General features: G+C 37.6%; 1 protein-coding gene across 12 annotated transcripts in view; it reads left to right on the forward strand.

The window, feature by feature from the left end:
- The window catches only part of myo18ab (myosin XVIIIA b), a 172996-nt gene that overhangs the window by 82599 nt on the left and 70129 nt on the right, over window positions 1-20268 (forward strand). For 6 of the 12 annotated variants that reach the window (XM_051665907.1, XM_051665908.1, XM_051665912.1 and 3 more), the window contains 16 exons: window positions 26-236; window positions 2576-2718; window positions 2814-2914; window positions 3057-3120; window positions 5601-5745; window positions 8035-8049; window positions 9109-9282; window positions 9370-9460; window positions 9667-9859; window positions 10302-10388; window positions 12338-12479; window positions 12583-12742; window positions 13074-13260; window positions 13789-13999; window positions 14462-14571; window positions 16412-16477. In XM_051665907.1, coding sequence (XP_051521867.1) covers window positions 26-236; window positions 2576-2718; window positions 2814-2914; window positions 3057-3120; window positions 5601-5745; window positions 8035-8049; window positions 9109-9282; window positions 9370-9460; window positions 9667-9859; window positions 10302-10388; window positions 12338-12479; window positions 12583-12742; window positions 13074-13260; window positions 13789-13999; window positions 14462-14571; window positions 16412-16477 — 2100 coding nt within the window. The remainder of the gene's footprint in view (window positions 1-25; window positions 237-2575; window positions 2719-2813; window positions 2915-3056; window positions 3121-5600; window positions 5746-8034; window positions 8050-9108; window positions 9283-9369; window positions 9461-9666; window positions 9860-10301; window positions 10389-12337; window positions 12480-12582; window positions 12743-13073; window positions 13261-13788; window positions 14000-14461; window positions 14572-16411; window positions 16478-20268) is intronic. The other 6 variants (XM_051665909.1, XM_051665910.1, XM_051665915.1 and 3 more) reach the window with 2 other exon arrangements.

Consider the following 20268-nt stretch of genomic DNA (forward strand, 5'->3'; position numbering starts at 1 on the left):
CCTCTTTCTCTTCATGTTGTTTCAGGTTATGCACATGTTTAAAGGTTGTCGGCGGGAGGACACTGCTCCTCATATTTACGCAGTGGCTCAGTCGGCCTACCGAAACCTTCTGACCACACGGCAGGACCAATCCATCGTACTGCTTGGAAAGAGTGGAAGCGGCAAGACCACGAACTGCCAGCATTTGGTCCACTACCTGGTGTCCATCGCCGGCAGCACCGGCAAAATCTTTACTGGTTCGAACCTTTAAAGGGGTCATGACATACTCCTTTTTTTTATTTTATATTTTTTTTATTATCTTGCCTGAGGTCCACTGATGAAAGGTTTTTTGCACCAAAATAGTCATAATTTAGTAAAATATTATAATTTTCTACCCTGTCTCTGGCCCTTTGCCAGAAAGGCTTGGTTTTGGCCTAAGTGCCTCCTTTAAACTTCAACGTAAACGCCAAGTGTTTTGATTGGCTAAAATTGTGCAGCCTTTTGAATACAGCCATATTTAAATCTCAATCGGAAGAGAATGAACAAGCTCCATAACATTATAAAACAAAATTTCAGGGTTTACGCACAACGCACATCCAACACATTGTATCCGAATATATTAAACTGTTAACTCAAGCATAGCAGCACAGTAAACTATCAAACAGTCATGACATTTGAAATATTCATAAATGAAACTGTTTACTTACGTTTTGCGATCGGAAGTGTTTTTTCAACTGCCCTATCCTTCAATGAAAGTTCCTTTGCAAAGCTTGAATCGTAGTTTGTCTGTTCACAAGCAATCCACGCTGGTATGAGCCGAACAAATGCACATACATAGTCCAAAGCATGATGAAACAAGAAGCACACATACAATATCATCCTGCAAAAAAAAAAAATCTTGATTTTTTAAAAAACTTTTTAAAACGATTTTCGATTTGATTTTCCTACATTTAAAGGTATTTCTCAAATAACATGTTCCTTATTAGAATGCAAGGCAACCTGGTTACAAAAATCTACGTTTTACACAAACAAAAGTGCAACACACAAAGTTGTCAACAGTGTAAAAGTATAATAAATTAAAATCTAATTTATTTAAAACAACACTGATGTTCAGAAAAATAGTATAAAATAAGAAAACTACAAAATACCTCAAAGCCAATTTAGGTATTATTTTTATCTAAATCATGTCAATCTAGAAAGTTGTCTAGAAATCAGTATCTAGAAATAGTCATGTTTATCTAGAAAGCATTTTTAGTATATCAGTCAATTTGTATGTATAACCATAAACACCTGCAGATAGAGTCCAGATATCAGAAAAATTTCAGTGTAGTTGAAAATGCAATTAATTAATTCGAATTAATCGGAAAAATCGGCAAGCTCTACCTGCATTGAGGTGCACATTGCCGGAAACGCATCAAAAGGTCCAAGACGTCCATCTTGTGTATGCATTCATTCCCCAACAATAAAAAATAGCGCAGATGGGCACAAGAACGTGCATCCAGGATGCTTTTGTGCTCAAAACAACAAAGCGCAGCTGAACAAAACAGAACGAGGTCTCATTTTCAGTATTGTAACTTGACACCGCACCTTTTAAAAGTGGCACGAGATACATGACAATGAACAAAGACCTCTGTCTAGTGCATGTTTATTTACAAAAATAATTAAAAATAGTCCAGATGGGGTCCCCTTTGGTGTTCAGGAATAGTTAGTAGGCCACACCAGACCTGTCTGTTCTGCTCTCTCTCTGTTTACGAACTGAAGCACCAGTGGGTGGGGCCAAGGGTGCGATGATAAAAAGTAGGCATTGATGTTGTTGCTGCAGAGGTGGAAGTGACATAGGTATGTCACGGAAGTAGAGAATGAGGCGTTTTTGCAGCTTGGTTTCAATAAATGGTTTTATTGTATTGGGGATGAATTGTTGAGTTCTGAACTTTACAGTATGTTTTTATAGTAGAATGTCCTCGTGTCAAAATATCAAGGAAAATGTTATTCCTCATGACATATGACCCCTTTAAAATCACTTAAATGCTATATTTTGCTGCTATGACACCAAGACTAAGCTGTTTGGCATCGATAATAATCACCCCTGGTGGTTTGGATATAACAGCAAAATTGACTGCCCTGATATCATCTGCTTCCAATATTGGTCTAATCAGTCTTATTATACAATATCCTAATATTGGCCATTATAAAATTACCCATTTTAGCTGTATATTATTTCGCCATGTGTTTGAAAAGCATGAAATGCCTGTGGTAAAGGGTGAATGAAATGGTGTCATGCGGTCAGTGGAAATTGGCTCGAATAGTGTGGAGAGGGAGAGCTGGTAAGAGGGTGATAGATGAGGGCTCTGCTAATGATGCCCACTGAAGCGCTCTGATAATTAGCCATCATCAAAGCCTGCTCAGCCTCTGCTTAGCCCATAATGACCTAATGAAGACTACAGTGCTCATCAACTATACCATTAAAGAGACCATTATGTTATCTGCATATGTTCACCTCTGAATGCTGGGCCTGGATCCTCTCTTCTATTGCACTCAGTGAATGAGCCTGTTTAACTTGTAGAGAATTAAATATTAATGTGTCTGTGTCCTCCAGCTGAGAAATGGCAAGCAGTTTACACAGTCCTAGAGGCCTTCGGAAACAGCGCCACTTCCATGAACACCAATGCTAGCCGGTTCTCCCAGATTGTCTCCCTTGATTTTGACCAAACTGGCCAGGTGGCCTCTGCTTCCATCCAGGTTTGTGGATTTGCACATTAATGTAATTGCAATATATTGTTGTGGATGTAAACTCATTCATTGATCTCTTTTTTTTTTTTTGTGTTTTTGTGTAGACCATGCTGCTAGAGAAGCTGAGGGTGGTGAAACGACCAGAGGCTGAGTGCACTTTCAATGTCTTTTACTTCATGATGGCTGGAGCAGACAATACTCTCAGGTGAATGCAATTTTCCCATTAACTGTAGTTCCAGACATTCTCTGCTTTCAAAAAGCTTGCAATTGTAAGCTTGCATTATTAAAGGCCTTTATATAATAACTGTATGATTTTATACCTTAACTTAATTTCAATGTTCCTGCAGAACGGAGTTGCATTTAAACCACTTTGCAGAGAACAGTGCTTTTGGGATTGTACCTCAAACTAAGGTAAGTTTTGCCCAAGGTCAAAAAGGGAACAGTGTAGTAACTGTCACAAAACTTTTTATTAGATGCTTGAAAAGTAGATGACATGCAACAAACGGAATATATTTCTTTATGGCAAGTTAGCGTTGTCACAATACTGAAATTTCAATACCAACACCAGTGAAAGTTCACAACAGTCGATACTAGGGCTGTCAATCAATTTAAATTTGTAATCGAATTAATTACATAACATGTCTGTTAATTAATCCAATTAATAGCAATTTGTACAGAAAGACCCTCAAATACAGATAATTCATATAAATAATGCATAATAATTCAAATATTTATAAATATAATACATGGGGCCTATAATCAATGTATAATAGGCCAACAGATTGAAATTCAGTTTGAAATAAATTGCATTATTGTGGCAGATGAATAAAGCATTGATTAGACAATACAAAAAATTGGCTTAAGAACTATATATATATATATATATATCAAATTGATCTTGTTTTAAGGTTTTTTTTTAAATATTTTTACAGGAAAACAATACAAATATTATTATCAAGAATATGATTTTTGCCCTAATATCAAAGTTCTTACTAGAAAAAAATAAATTATGATCCAATGAGAATTTTCTTGATAAAAAATATGATCGTGCCTGGTAACATGTTCATGTAAAATGGCTAGAAATAACATTTTAGCTTAGCGTTAAGCTGACAATTTACACAAGGTTTATTTCTATTTCTTCTGCTCCAAACTTACTTTAAACTTCTCTGTCTGCTCGTATGAGTGTAACACATCATAAGAAAGTGTTTCACCGCTGTTCAAATGCACTTTGGATCGCATCATTTATATGTATAAATGTTTTCCATCTGAAAGGACTAAATATTAAATGAAACAAATGACAATAAAATGCAAAGTAATCTCTTCAGTAATCAAAATACTTAATGAATGTAACTGTATTCTAAATACCAATGATTTAAATTGTAGAGGAATACAGTTACTTATATTTTGTATTTTAAATACGTATTCCCTTTACTTGTATTCCGTTACTCCCCAACCCTGTGTGTGTGTGTGTGTGTGTAAAAAAAAAAAAAATATATATATATATATATATATATAATTTTTTATTTTTTTTTTCATACCATTGAATAAGCCTACAGTTGACAGAAATCTGTTTTACTTTGAGCTCGTCAATGTGTCCAGCTCTCAGTACACGAATTGCATTCCATCTGCGCTATTTTTAATTGTCGCCCTATGTACATGTACTGTAGACCAGCGCATTATTTTGAGTATTTTATCTAAAGTCGACATCTTACAGAAAGAAAACTTCAGTATCTTTTTCTGCTGGATCCCAGGTCATATTGGACTGTCAGGCAATGAGAAAGCAGACATCTCAGCTAAAGAAGCCCTTACTCTAGAAATCACAGAGTGTAGTATTCCACCCTCAGACCTAAAACCATTACTAAACTCCTATATCTCTAACAGGTGGCAGATGGAATGGGACGAATGTAAAAACAATAAGCTTTATGAAGTAAATCCTAGTATAACCAATAATCTTTTCTTTAACTTCAAAATAGACGTGATCAAATTGTATATACTAGGTGTCGAATAGGTCATTCAAGATTGACACATGGGTTTTTATTAAAAGGTGAAGAACCTCCGTCATGTCTTCCCTGTCAGACTATACTTTTAAACACATTTTATTGGATTGCGCTGTTTTTAATACTATTAGACAAAGGTTTTATTCAGAAACGAGCTTAACAGATATTTTTAAAAAATGTATCACCTAAAAATATTTTAGAGTTTCTGTCTAGACATAAATCTAAAATTCCTTATTTAATTTGTATGTTCTTTGATATTTAATCTGTTCTCGCCATGTGGATAGCCTTGTTGCTGACATGGCTCTAAAAATAAATAAATAAATAAATACATGTACTGTACATGCTCAGACGGACGCATTTGGAGCGTCTCACTGGTATTCAGCGCCGAAACGCTGCATTGTTAGGACGCTTTGTCAAGTTAAAAGTAGTAGAAACTTTGAAAATCACGTCTCAAGATACCTGTATTCTTGTGCTTCACAACCCTTTTGTGCTTCCACCATGAGCAGTTCTCATGCGCTGCTTGTGAGGTTTATTGAGGCATGCTGCCACCTATTGATGCGGTTTGCAAAAACAGATGTACTTCAAGCTTGAATTGCTTGTATAGTAGGAAAATCTGTATTTTTATTACAGAATTTATGTACACGTCAATGGGTATGATTAATTGCATTACTTTTTTTAACATGTTTTTTTTTATATTATTAATCACACAAAATGAACATGTTAAATCGACAGCCCTAGTCAATACCAATTTCGATACAGAGTATGTGCGTACATGTACATACTAATGTTTAAAGCAGCCGGCTGTCATGTAGATGATCACATCAGTGATCAGATAAACTCCCAACTTATATTCTGTGTGTGTGTGTGTGTGTGTGTGTGTTTGTGTGTGTGTAGCCTGAGGACAAGCAAAGGTCATCGCAGCAGTTCACTAAATTGCAGGCAGCCATGAAGGTGCTGGGCATTTCTTCTGATGAGCAGAAAGCCCTGTGGCTCATTCTTGGTGCCATATATCATCTCGGAGCTGCTGGGGCCACGAAAGGTAACAAAACTCCCAGTCAAAGGGTGTGGTTTATGTGTTTGTGTGTGGTGGTTCTCATGAATCTTGTTTGCCTTTTACAAGTCAACCAAAGTCACCAATCTGCATATAAATACTTAGTAAAGCATATTTAGAAACTTTAATAGCTTGCTTTGATACTACATCTCCTTCTTTATGCCCTGTGTTGGTGTCCTCATGCTGATTTAGCTCAGAGAAGCATACGATGGCTTTCTCTTTACACATCTGAGCTTGAGAGCTTCAGAAAAGACCTTAATGAGATAAAGTGCTCAAAACTCCTAACAAGCACAAAAACTGACTTTATTAATTAAGGCTGAATCTGTCTTGTTTACTGAGCTCAAACAGAGGAGAAAGAAGGCACTGGAAACAGTTTGATGTTAGGGGTTTAAAGATATGTGTGAGTGTTTCTTGTGCTCTAATGAGGATGGATAGCGCAGTATTCACAGCCTGTGATATACTTGCTTCCTGCAGTCAAAGATGGATGTATTAATGAACTCTTTAATCCCTAGACTCCAAATTGTACTGTCTGCATGCTGGCTCATTGTGCGTGGGATGGGGTTTGAATGTGTGGCCATCTGTCTATCTTTATGCTGTGTGACGTGTACAAGTTTGTGTTGCTGATATATTGTCAATGCAGTTACTGATTACTCAGTATCTGCAGAGCATCCATATTCTGAAGTGGCTAGTATAGCAGTCCTTCCTGTTCATGCTTGTTCACTTTCTGAATGGAAATAGTAAAATACTGATGTATCCTGCTTCAGTGTCTATATTTGGTACTGAAATCTTTCATCACATAAAATTAACAAATATTAACCAAATAGAGCTTTTATTTTGCAACAGATTCCACCATCAGGACATCAATATTAAATGTTTATAAAGACATCTTTGTCTTGTTACTCAGTTGTACTTGTTTATCCATACAGCAGGTGGCAGTATTGTTCTGCCTTTTTGTTTTCTGTCTGGGTATTTACTTTGGTCAAGTCCCAAGACAAAGTCTGTTGTTATCTACTCATTAAAGGCCAAGTGTTAGTAAAAGAATGTAAATATCTATCTATCTATCTATCTATCTATCTATATATTTATATATAATGAAATGGCAAAAGACCTTTATTTATTAATCAGATTCACTTGGGACTAAATTCATCTGTAGTCTTTATTGGAGTTATAATTTAATAATCACCAAAGCTCAACAAGTGAAATATCTTGAAATGCACCATTGTTGGTACAAAAATGTTGATGTGTAGCACCAACATCAGTTGGTGCAGGTGACATCAGTTAAAACAATTTTACTTTAAAGAGGACCTAAATGCATTAAAATTAAAAAATATATATATATATATATATATATATATATATATATATATATATATATATATATATATATATATATACAGTATGTACAGTATGTGCAAAGTCGTAAGCACATAAGATGTTTCACAAAAACATTTGTGTTAAGAAGTTTATTTATATCTTCAGCTTTAGTGTGTCAATACGAATTTTAGACTCCAAAATATTCCTTTTGCAAATAGAATAGAAGAACAGGGATCCCTGCAACAAATGGCATGGCCCCCACAAAGCCCCACACTGGACATCGAGTCATCAAAGCCTAAATAGATAGAAGAACTGTAGCGAGTTCTCCAAGAAGCTGGGAATATCCTATCTAACATCCTATATAAAAACTGTGTTCAGGTGTACCTAGGAGAATTAGTGCTGTTTTGAAGGCAAAGGGGGTCACACCAAATATTGATTGAGCCTTTTTGTATGTTTACTGGACTTTGTATGATGTTAATTGATAAATGAAAACTATTTATGGCATTATTTTTGAAGACATCCTCACTATGCAACATTTTTCACAAGTGCCTAAAACGTACTGTATATTTAGTTAGAGGCATATTTTAGTAAATTCAAAATGTACAAAAAATGAGACTAATTGTAATTTAATTATTTTAATCTATTAACAGCCCTAATAAATGACATTATATATGCTATTGACCACCCTGCTCTCTTGATGTCATCTTTAATAGGCATTGACCATTGCAAAAACTCATATTGGTTGACTACTAATTGACAACTAGTTAAATTAAAAATATGTGACTAATGTAAATGAGAAGATGCATGGATGAGCCAATCATAATTGTATGTGAATGCAAGAGTTAGTATTTAAATGTGTATGCTAACTTTCTTAGTTCCCTGTTTGTACAATACAGAAGAATTTCCCTCATGTTCTAACCTTTTCTTCTCTACTTGCATGTTGCATGCTGCTCCATTACAAAGCAGAGGCTGATGAAGGTAAAGAGCATAAATATTATATATCAGCACAACAAGCAAACACCTCATTTGTGTGTCTGTGGTATTATTCTGTTATCATCATTGCCAGACATTTACATTTGCATTCTTATTGTCTGTTTTCTTTCTTCTTTCATTTCTCTGTTGGGCTTCTTTTCTTTCAGTGGTTTATAACCACATCTTAGACAGTCTTAAAGCTTAGATAAAAAATTGCCGTTAATATGTGCAGGTGGGGGGGGGGGGGTTAGTGAGTATCGTAACTTTGTTTTCTTTTAAAGCTCAGACTTTCTGGTCTCTCCATGCTGTAGACTTTTCATTTTTGCAGTGCTTTTCTGTTGTTAAGACGCAAACACAAATAAAAGCCTGTTTACTCTCAGTTCTTGTTTATTTTCGGCACTCATCTATTCCACCAGAGACCTGCATTATTTTCCCACTCTGCAACCTTCTCTGGTTGCAGTGACTTAACTGCAGCTTGTGTATCACTCTGCTTGTGTATGTAGGACTCTGATGGTTTGCTCTAAGGTCAGTCAGAGCAGTATCTGCTGCAAATATCTGACAATCCTTCAGAAGATTTTTAAGGCTAATACGCTTTCTGTAATGTCTGAACAAAAAAACTCTCAGCCATCATTAAATCACATTTGAAAGTTCTGAAACTGAGTTTAAAAACTGTGTTTTTGAAGCAGTGGTTCTCAACAGGGGTTGCTTGAGGACCCAGATTTTACACTGGACATCAAGTGGCAACCCAGCACAGTGCCAAAACTATTTATTGTACAAAAGTACACAAAAAAAAGTCCTTAAACATAGTGTTTAAATATTTTAATATTACCGTAAACTGTGCCTTTGAAAATCACTGCTGTAGATCTCTTAAAAAGTCTGTTACCCTTCCAGACTATGTTTTAGTGATTGGTGAAAATGACCCTTTGCTAAGATTTTAGAGAGGCAGAAAAAACATAAACAGCAGAATTGTGTAAGACTGCCCTCAGATTATGCCATTAGAGCCCTACAGCTATCAATGCAGTTTCACATGTCCTGGTGCTTATGCTGTCCTGGTGCATCTTACAGCTGGACGAAAGCAATTTGCACGTCACGAATGGGCCCAAAAAGCAGCTTACCTCTTGGGCTGCACCCTAGAAGAGCTCTCCTCTTCTATCTTCAAACACCAGTCCAAAGGAACCTTGCAGAGGTCAACCTCATTTCGCCAGGGACCAGATGATGTTGGGACAGGAGACAACTCGGGTAAAAACTTTTCACAATGTAAGAACCCTAACACATAAATGTGCTAACTTTGACATTATTAAGATTTGCTATTGTTTTTTCCTGCAGCTCCAAAGATCACAGCTCTGGAGTGTTTGGAGGCCATGGCTGCTGGGCTCTACTCTGAGATCTTTACTCTGGTCATCTCACTTGTTAACCGGCAAGTCCTATTTCCTGCCATGATCAGGACATTCATTCACTTTTCGTTAATGTACTAAATCATAAATCAAAGTGTTTGGACACCTTATGGACTCTTAAGTCAATTGTCTACATCCCAGGTTTATTTGTGAAAGAAAGGCAAAAAGCAGTAGTGTTTGCAAAAAGTAAGCAACATTAAATATTTATCTGTGGTTTGTGCTGATTTAGAGCTCTGAAGTCGAGTCAGCATTCCCTGTGTTCTCTGCTTATTGTGGACACACCGGGATTCCAGAACCCAAAGTTAGCCAAGCGGGACCGTGGCGCCACCTTTGAGGAACTGTGCCACAACTACGCCCAAGAGCGGCTCCAAACGCTTTTCCATGAGCGCACATTTGTACAGGAGCTGGAGCGCTATAAAGAGGTGCTGCAATCCTAAATCAATGACAAATAACGGTTCCATTACACCCATCAACCAGTGTCAAATTATTCCTCTTTAAATTATTAGCTTAATCATTGTGATTTGCTGATCAATGTTGATTTCATTACAACCTATTTGTAAATGGTTTATTATGCAGTGTTAACATGTTTGTCTGAGCTGTCAATCAAATTTGCTTGCCTTTTTATCAGAATTAATATTCATGCTCGGTACATGAGACAGTCATAGATTTAATTTAATCAGGACTTTAAATGATTATAAAAGAAGAAAAGCCTCAATTTTCATTGTTAGTTTTTGACCGATTTTGATTCTAAGCCTCTTTCTTGGACATATTTTGGTCACATGGCTGTAATATCATAGAATAAAATCTTTAACATAAAATCAGATCACAATCGTAGCTGACTAATACCCCTTTATTCCTGTTTAGGAGAACATAGAGCTTGCATTAGATGACATAGATTCCAGTACATCACTGTCTGTAGCAGCTATAGACCAAGCCTCAACTCAAGCATGGGTAAGCAACTCTTTCCTTCCCACCTCCCTCTCTTCCTACCCACAACCTCTTGCCTTCTACCCAACTCCTCTTACCTCCTCAGTTTTCTGTAGAGCCTCCCAGCCTGTCCCAAAAGGGACCTTGTCTGGAGAATGTGTGCTTTTCAATTTAAGCAGTGACTTGAATCACTGATGTTTTTCCTTGTCTGCCATTATATTGGGAAAAATTCACAGTATGACTGCTTGAAAGTTCTAGTCGATGACGTTTTTGTCCTATAGTTTGTCATTTGGCCTCAAAGTTTTTGTGTTGCAAGTTATTACATTGTCCTATATAGCCAGTTGTTGCAGAAGCAACATGCCAAGAACGTGGCTTTGTGAGATGTTAATGAGACCTGTGAGGCCTTTTCTTGTATGTGTGTGGGTGGATATTGAGTAGATATTGAGGCAGCGTTCAGCATTTTAGTTAATAAAAGAGAAGCACTTTGGATGACATTGTTTCTTTTGCAAAATGTGTGAGAAAGATGCTCTATAATCACATCAGTAATATGAATATTGTGTATCAGAAAATCTGATCCCCATGATCAGTGTGCTGGGACATGTCTGTGTGAACAAAGACAGAGAAGGGTGTGTGTCATAGTGATAGTTATCATGTAACTATTTGACCGGGAGAGCTAACTATTTAAAAAGAAAGAGAAAGTTCGTATACAGATAAAAATGCAAAAAAGTTAATTGCAATGGCTGCAAACTGAAGTGATACCAAGACCAGGTGGCTACTCGCCATCCATGCAGATGACGAAATTAACCACCCTACATGATGCAGTTGTTTACGAGAGGATAACACACACACAAAAAAACCTGGTTTCGGTGCGTACATTAGACATCATATCATTATGTCACTTTTGTCTTAATGGGACTGTCCAGGATGTGTGTCAGTGCAAGCACAAAATACAGGAAAGTTTGCTCTGTGCAAATGAACAAAAACCCGCAATGCCGGAACAGTTGCCAAAACAGCTTCTCTAGGGAGTTTTATGAGTGCCCCCAATGGTCCGTGTCACCAGTTACAGTTTTGTGACTTGTAGCAGAAATTCAAACACAACTGCCTGTACGTTCTTGTAATCTTTAAAGTCTTTCCAATTTGTCAAATGAGCACTTAAGTGCTTATTAAGTCATTGAAAGTGCACAAACCTAAAACAACCCTGTAGAGATAATTGGCCTCTGATGGAAACCATACTAAAGCAAATTGAAGACAGTCTGATCAATGTAAAATGTAATGTTCAAATACATATCTGTGAGCATATTCATAAGCCTCCATAATTGCTGCAAGTTCTTTTACCGCACTGGTCTCATTCACAGTTATTCAGCAGCATTCTGCAAAGTGTCAGTGTGGTGATGCAAAACAAGGGAGAAGCCATTACTGGTATTAATTGCTTAAGTAGACAGGCAGAGTGTAAGGTTTAAAAATGCCTGCCTGACTGCCTAGGAGCTCTTACTTAATACTGGCTCTTTAATGAGGAACCCAAGACTAATAGCTCATCTTTTTTACCTTTCGTTTTTGTTTTCTCTGTCTTATTCTATAAAGGATAATAATTGCTTTCATGTAATGAAAAATGTTGTGTTTGAGGTCATAATCAAAATCTGAAATGAAAAGTAAATTAAAAAATTCACAGTATTGATCAGTGTGCAATTGAAATATGTTAGCGTGCCTTATAGTGGCTTGTGTTGCATAGCCAATTTGTTTTGTGAAAGGGCATCTCACTATATAAGGTTGAAACAGTTTCTTTACTCCATGGATTAATCATGAAACATCTGCTTATATAACACCCTGATTCAAGATCAGAGTTGTAACATAAATTGGGGGCTCGTCCGGGATCACTAATTTGTGACTTCTAGCTTCCATGTTTATGACCCCCGTTCTTTGGTTAGGGTGTAACAATATGTTCATGCATGTGTTTTTATATCTGTGTGGTTCAGGTACGAACCCTGGCTAGGACAGATGAGGCAAGGGGGCTGCTGTGGTTGATGGAGGAGGAAGCATTACAGCCTGGGGGATCAGAGGAAACTCTGCTGGAGAGACTGTTCAGTTATTACAGCCCTGCGGAAGGAGAAAGCAAAGGTCATAACTCGCTACATCTCCTACACATCCCCACACACCATAACAAGTACACATTTATGCATGTAAATTTCATGCAACCTTATGCATTCAATGCATCCCTCAGGTCCTGCCCTGCTACTGAAGAGTGAGAAGACGCATCACTTCCTGTTGGGCCACAGCCATGGCACTGACTGGGTGGAGTATGATGCTCGGGGCTGGCTGAGCCATGCCAAACAAAACCCCGCCTCCCAGAATGCGGCCATTCTATTGCAGGACTCCCAGAAGTAAGACTCTCAATGAAATTAATAGCTAATATCTGCCATAGGTCCTGTAACTGGTTGCCATTTCTCTTATTCACTATTATAAATGACCTTTTTACCTTCACTTCACTAGCCCTGCGTGTGACTAATACATTTTTAACTGTTCAAATATTTCCTGTAATCTCTCAATTAATATGATGTAATTAAAGCTCCATGCATATTTATTCTAAAAGAATTAGCAAAATGCGGTTTAAAATAGATTTAGATGGAGTATAGCATGTCACACTGCAGTACATGTGAACTTTCCAAAAGTATTTCATAATGTACTTGTATATCCTGGCCCATCTCTCTATAGGAAGAATATCAGTGGCTTGTTTATGGGGCGTTCAGGAGGGGCCACAGTTTTGTCAGGATCTATTGCTGGGCTTGAGGGCGGCTCGCAGCTGGCCTTACGCAGGGCCACAAGCATGAGGAAGACCTTCACCACTGGCATGGCTGCTGTCAAAAAGAAGTCTCTCTGCATCCAGATTAAACTGCAAGTGGTCAGTACAAGGCTTTATATTGGAAAATCTTAGCTCTCTTAATCCAAACAACGCCATCCTTTATGGCTGGGTGATATGACGATATTTATTTTGGCGATTATGTAAAGCATCAGTCGATAGAGATTTTGCTATATCGTGTATATCGCGATATGTGTACATCCATGTGTGCAATGTGGGCTTATCTACCAGTGGGTGGGGCTTTACATGAGAGTGAGGAATGTAAGAAACATGGACAGGGTGTTTATTTTTTTTTACTTGGACTGTTGTCAAGTTCCAAATAAAGAGAAAATTATATAAGAGGAAGTATTTAAGTTACTGACTGGATTATCCCAAAAAAAGGCAGTACGATATGGCTATTTAATATATTAACCAATTTTAATTTATAAAAAAATGTGTTTTACTATATCATGATGTACATTGTTATTGTGATATAAAAGTACTCATATCGTGATGTAAGATTTTGGTCATATTGCCCACCCCTACCATCCTTTCTAAACTTTGTGGGTGTGTTTTGTTGTTGTCTTGAAGGACGCACTATTAGACACAGTGAGGCGTTCCAGGGTGCACTTTGTGCATTGCCTGGTGCCTAAGGCAGAGGTTCTGACTGGGGATGTGAAGGTGAAAACAGAGACCCATGGAGAGAGCTGTGATACAGGCCTCATGCAGCTGGACGTGTGCTTGCTCCGAGCACAGCTCCGTGGTTCCAAACTGCTCGACGCTCTTCGAATCTACCGCCAAGGTAAGAGACAGAGAATACACAAGCTTGAATGAGAGTGAATGACCCTCTCTATCGATCTGTGACCTTTATTTTTAGGGGAATATATAAAAATCTATGAAGAGATTTGAAAGTTCACCTTTCCCGTGCACGTTTAAACTTTCGAAATATCTTGTTTTTCTCCCAGGGTTTGTTGACCTTTTGAGGTTTTTTAGGGCTTATTTGGACACAAAGTGCCATAGTGCACTTGACGTAATTGTTTTAGAGATGTTCATGGGCTTATTTTGGAAAACATTGCAGGAAAATGTCTTTGCAAAATCTGGCAAATTTCAGTCCAAAGCCCTGACTCTTCTTAAGATAAGTGACTGACCAATGCCCTCGTCATTGTGATCTGAACCTGTACCCTGTAGCTTCCTAGAAACTCTCAGTTAACCATATGTCCCTCTCTTGTAAATCTCATATTGTTTTGCTCTCCCTTTCCTCAAGGTTATCCTGATAATTTGGTCTTTTCTGAGTTCCGTCGTCGCTTTGATGTGCTGACCCCCCACCTGACAAAGAAACATGGGCGGAACTACATCGTAACTGATGAGAGAAGGGTGAGTGTCATGTTATGTATGTGTTTGTGAGTGTGTTGTTTCTCTTGGAGCTTCGCTTGGCTCCTCCTTCACGAGCTGTTCTTCCATGTAATTGATTATGACAGTGCTGAGGTCAGAGAGCTGTACTGTTGATTAATGGGCTGTACTATGCATCTTTTTCCCCTTAATCTCAGCACTGCTCTAGTGACAGGGCAATAAAGGCTTAAATTAGGGTTCAGAGTGACGAGTCTATCAGCGGAATCCTGCCCTATCAAAGACCTCGCTTCTGTTATTGTGTCTACAAAGACTGTTTCATTATGAAGAAAACCCCAAATGTCTTAATGTAATAATGACTTAATATGACCATATATACAGTGCCAGTCAAAAGTTTAGACACACCTGACTGTATGTTTCTTATTATACTAAAAACTATTTGATTTAAAGCATTATACTTAAAGGAATAGTTATCATTCTCCAAAAATTATCATTCTCTAATCATTTTCTCACCCGTATGCTGTCTCAAACCCGTATGAACTTCTTGCTTCTGCAGAACACAAATAAAGTTAATTTGATGGAGATATGTGGTGTTTTTGTCTATACAATGCAAGTCAATGCGGTCCAACATTTTCAAGCTCCAAAAAAGATGTTAAAGCAGCATAAAGGTAATCCATACAACTAAAGTGGTTTAATCCATGTCTTCTGAAGTAATACGATCGGTTTTTGGGTGAGAAACTGCTTTTTCACTATAAATTGACATTTGCAGTCTCCTTTGCAGTCTTGATTTGAAGTTCAGTTACACTTCCTTAAACATCAATCACGCGCAGAGTGCGTGCACATGCAGAGACGTGTGTACAGCGTTCTGCGCATGCGTCAAGCATGAGGAAGTGTAACTGAGTCAACAATTGCCCAGACTATACAGCATGGGACCTCCTACAATACTGTTTAGAAAGCATTCCAAGTGGATAACTCTTGCAGTTGTTTGAAAGAATGCCCAAAGTGTGCAAAGCTTTAATTGGCAAAGGGTGGCTACTTCAAAAAATCTAAAATATAAGAAAGTTTTGAATTTTGATTTGTTTAAACTTTTTTTTTTTTCACTACAAATTGTAAATTCCATACTTATGTTTGTGTTATTTCATAGTTTTGATGACTCTACTATTATCATAAATGTGGAAAATTGTAATGAAGAATGAGTTGGTGTGTCCATACTTCTGACTGGCACTATGTATACTGTCTATAATCTATGTATGCTATAGGTAATAGTTTTACAGTATTCAGAAAGAGACGTTAATAGCTGAACGAAATGTGAATATTTAAGGAAACCTTTCTTTGTTTACATGTTGCTTTAGCTGTTTTTCCAAGGTCTCGCTTTGGTAACCAAACATCAGCGGATTCCCCCTTAGACTTATGATCTATCTGTCGCTGCTCAGTCTGAGACGTGGCCTTTTGCTCGTCTCTCTCCGCTGAACCTGTTCACCAGCCGACCCTGTGCCCCTACAGAGAGCACTCAGTGCCTCTCTTTACTTTTATCTCAAACTCTAGCCATTAGTCATCAGTCTACTGAGATTTGTTGATGTTGTTATTTTCCTGCCATCCTGTCAGGAAGGAAGCACGGTTAGGTGAATGGAGTAGAGGGGTCAGGCATTAAGACTGTTTGTAACCCAGTTTTCCCTAGGCAGGTTTGCTTTTGGAGAGAAAGAGAGACCCCCTGTCAGCATACTGCCCTCAGGGAGCCATTCTAGGGTGTTTCTTTGTTCACTGTAGTGGATAGCATACTAGGTCTTCATGTCTGTCTTAACGGGGGTGTGTGTGTATGTACGTGTCTGGCTGTGTGTGTATGTACGTGTCTGACTGTTTGTTTCAGGCTGTCGAAGAGCTTCTGGAGTCTCTTGAGCTGGAAAAAAGCAGCTATCACATGGGCCTGAGCAGAGTAAGTAATACCTCACATTACACCATGTAACTCTTAAAGAGGTAGTGCGAAATTTCCTCGGTGTTAAAGTACTTTAGTCTCATATCCCAGCTTAATATGCAGAGAAGACTTTAGGTAATCCATTGGTAGTTTGATTTTCCCCAAAACACTGTGTAAACACTGTGGCTCTGTGGTGCTATGAAAACATTGCTCTTTCTTTATTTGTAGCATCCCGACCAGCCCGACACGGCAACATTAGCTCAACCAATGGTGTGAGTTTAGGGCAGAATTAACTTTTTGTCCAACCATTAGAAGATAGTGGGAGTGTTCGGGGAAACTTTTTGAACAGTCATTATTCTTGCAGTTCTGTTTGGTGTCAATAGAGGCACAGAAATGACACACTTAAATGACAAACCGTAAACCATAAAACTTTAAAATGTATAATGTTGCAAGTTATTTTAGACCAAGAAAATGCTCATTAGGCCTTACTTGAGTCATTTACTTGGGCCCTCTGATTCTGCCATCAAATATTTCATCATTCTAAAGTCATCTAAAAGAAATAATTCACATATTTTCAGTCCCTCTAAGTTATGGATCAGTGCATCGAATCAGTTTGTGGCATACAGATTCGGCCTGAGTCATGAGGATCAGTTCCAAACAGATGGCATGATTTCCATTTAGATTGCCGAAACGTTTGCTGCTTCTACACCTCTCAGACACAGACAGACTTTAATCCGCTCTGCCGCTGTGCTCACATCTGGATGAAAGTGTGACAGGGTGGGCTTTGGCCAAAAGGACTCGTCCTCTTCTCTGTCGTTGTGATGCGCGCTCTGCTCTGGGCAGACGCTTTACCCAGAATGTTAAGCTGCAGATGGGACGTGACTGCCACTATTGGTAGACCTTATTGGCGGGCATGTCGGAGTGAGAAAGACAATTATTCTGCGTATTCTCTTCAGAATAAGCAGGCATGACTTTGTGCCAGGCTGCAAGGTTGCGCCATTGCACTTTGGGTCTCCCCCATACTACGTATGATTAAAGCAGAATTCATGCTGCTACTTTTTGTGCATCTTCTGCAAAGGAGAGATTGATTCTGGCTGGTACAGTCTTCCTTTGTTTGGTGTACTCTGGCTTGGCACACGGCGATAACTCACAACAAACACCAATCAGCACAGTAAGATATTGTGCTTTCAGACAAAGCCTATTGGGAGAGCCAAAATAATGACATTCTGAAAAATAGCTGATTAGATGAATAGCAAAGGGGAAGACTGCTTCCAGAATATACACAAATGATTAGCTGACGGCCATAATTTTGGAATGATAGTGTTTTATGGAGATTTAGGAAGAGGTATATGTAAAAATGTGGTAATACATCAGTTCTATATAGTAAATAGAATAGCTGTGTTACACTCCACTGTTTGGTTGGATGTGCAGTGGACCCAGAAATAAAAATATGTACCTCTTAAAGGAATATTCTGGGTTCAATACAAGTTAAGCTCAATTGACAGCATTTGTGTCACAATATTGATTACCACCAAAAAATATTTTCGACTTGTCCCTCCTTTTCTTTAAAAACAAGCAAAAATTATTTTTGTGATAACATTATGCCACAAATGCTGTTGATTGAGCTTAACTTGTATTGAACCCAGAATATTCCTTTTAAATATGTATTCAATGTCTTATAAAACAAAATATAAAACCAGGTGGCATTTATTAAAAGACATTTAGTAAAAACACACTTTCAAGTAAAACATTTTAGGTTTCAAATTGTAAAGCAATAATTGTTCTGTATTCTTCAAAATTAAGACAAAATGTATTTGAACACTTTCTGGTTGTCAGACGTTAGTGGAACATGTCCATAGTTAATGTTATAAACTACACGTGTGGTTACTCTGCTTGGATACCTGTGTGAACTTGTGGGGATCTGACTTCATACATCCACTGAAAACAGTCATTGTGCTGTTGTCACCTTAGTACAATTCATCCATCTAAATCACATGCTCTTCCACAGACTTTCACACAAGTTCCTTTCGTTGCTCCTCTCCATTACCATTTTTTCCCCTTTTCTTTGTCATTGTCTGGGTCGCCATTAGAGCCCGGCCGATATGGGATTTTTGAGACCGATACCGATTTTAGAGAGGGAAAATTCACCGATTATCGATATGGTAGCCGATATATTTAATTTTTGAGCTGGAATGAAAACAGACCTTTTCTATGTGGATTTTTCACCTATTTTGCACCGATATGACTATGCAAAGGTACTCAGAAGGCTGATTTCTTAAATATTTTTTATCAAAGAATATTTGACATTATTATTATACATTGTCAACAAATTCTAGAAATGAACACTGAGAAAATAAAGAATAAATAAAAATATAATTAATAGCTAAATAAACATCAGTACTGTTTAGTATCAGTCAAATGCTGACCATTAAAGTAAAGAATAAATAAAAATAAAATTAATAGCTAAATAAACATCAGTATTACTGTTTAGTATCAGTCAAATGCTGACTATATTAATACTGCCAAGTCAAGATAAACAGATAAGCAGCGGTGTTACACCATATTCTGCTATACAAGTTCAGGGGAAACTTTCAACGGTGGAAAACCAGACTTTTATATATTACATTTTATAAATGCAACGACTGGCATTGTTCGGTTGAAGGGGGTACCAAACTGTGAATCCTGAACAAAACAGTTTGGTGAATACATGTTTACTTATTAGCTTCCACTCAGCTGACAGCAATAGCCTAGTTTCCGTCCACTTTTCGCGCTATTTTGTTATCGACAAAGTGAAAATGCGTAAAACGTTTTTGCGAAATTTGGCGTCTTCTGCCTGTTTCCATTCAAATGGACTTTTATCGATAAAAATGGTGTGCGTGATGACGTCATGCTTATAAAAACACTTTGTCGCATACGTTTTGGTTTATCGCAAAATAAATCTGCCCTTAAGCCGTTTCCATTCGGAAATGTGTGTTTATCGTTAATTCGCCTCCCAGATGTCCCTAATCTTTTTCCTCCATAGTTTTGGTAAAATGGGGAGAGTATTGAGACGATTCATTGAAATTAACCAGCTAACTGTCATTTTAATTTCACAAATGAATGCAATCAGAAGACGAGGAATTGCAATCAAAAGGGAGGAGTTGCCCTTCTGATAGGACTGTATTATTGGTCCTGATGTTGCGCCTATCGCAGGTTGCCACCGGTTCCAACCCGAAAGTGAATCGTCATGGCCCTGTTCAAGCTGGCAACCTGCACCAAGTAGTGGGGAAACTTTAGGTCTTAGTATAAGGACCATCCATCGATGTGTATATGCTGTGTGCACAGCTATTAAAGAAAAATGGATGCGGTGTAATATCAGGGTTTACATATGATACATTCCTGATATTCAATAGGCTATTTTGAGCAATCATCTAATCTAAAGCATCGCCATCACAATTACATTATGTCCCACATATTTCTCCAGCAACTTTTAACGACCAACTGAACTTGATTATCATCTAAAATTAATTTTAGCGTCATAATGCAATTTACATTTTCTGAAGAATCTCAGCAAATGTGATTCGAGGTAAAGAGGGTTAGATTTAAAATATTTAAAAGTTTTAAAATGATCAAAAGCTAATTTTCTGAAAGTGAACTCAGCATTGGACAAATAGTTCTGATAGTTTATAGTCTTGAAGTGTAGAAAATGTCATTCAGCCGACTTTATTCGTCTACAGATTTTTAGGGTACGGCTAATTTAAGATAATTAGGGTATGGCTAATTTAAGTTTGTGTAAAGAAAAGGCATATATAGGTCTAAAAATATAAATTTTT

The sequence above is a fragment of the Myxocyprinus asiaticus genome, chromosome 31, assembly GCF_019703515.2.
Source record: "Myxocyprinus asiaticus isolate MX2 ecotype Aquarium Trade chromosome 31, UBuf_Myxa_2, whole genome shotgun sequence".
Classification (NCBI taxonomy): Eukaryota; Metazoa; Chordata; class Actinopteri; order Cypriniformes; family Catostomidae; genus Myxocyprinus; species Myxocyprinus asiaticus.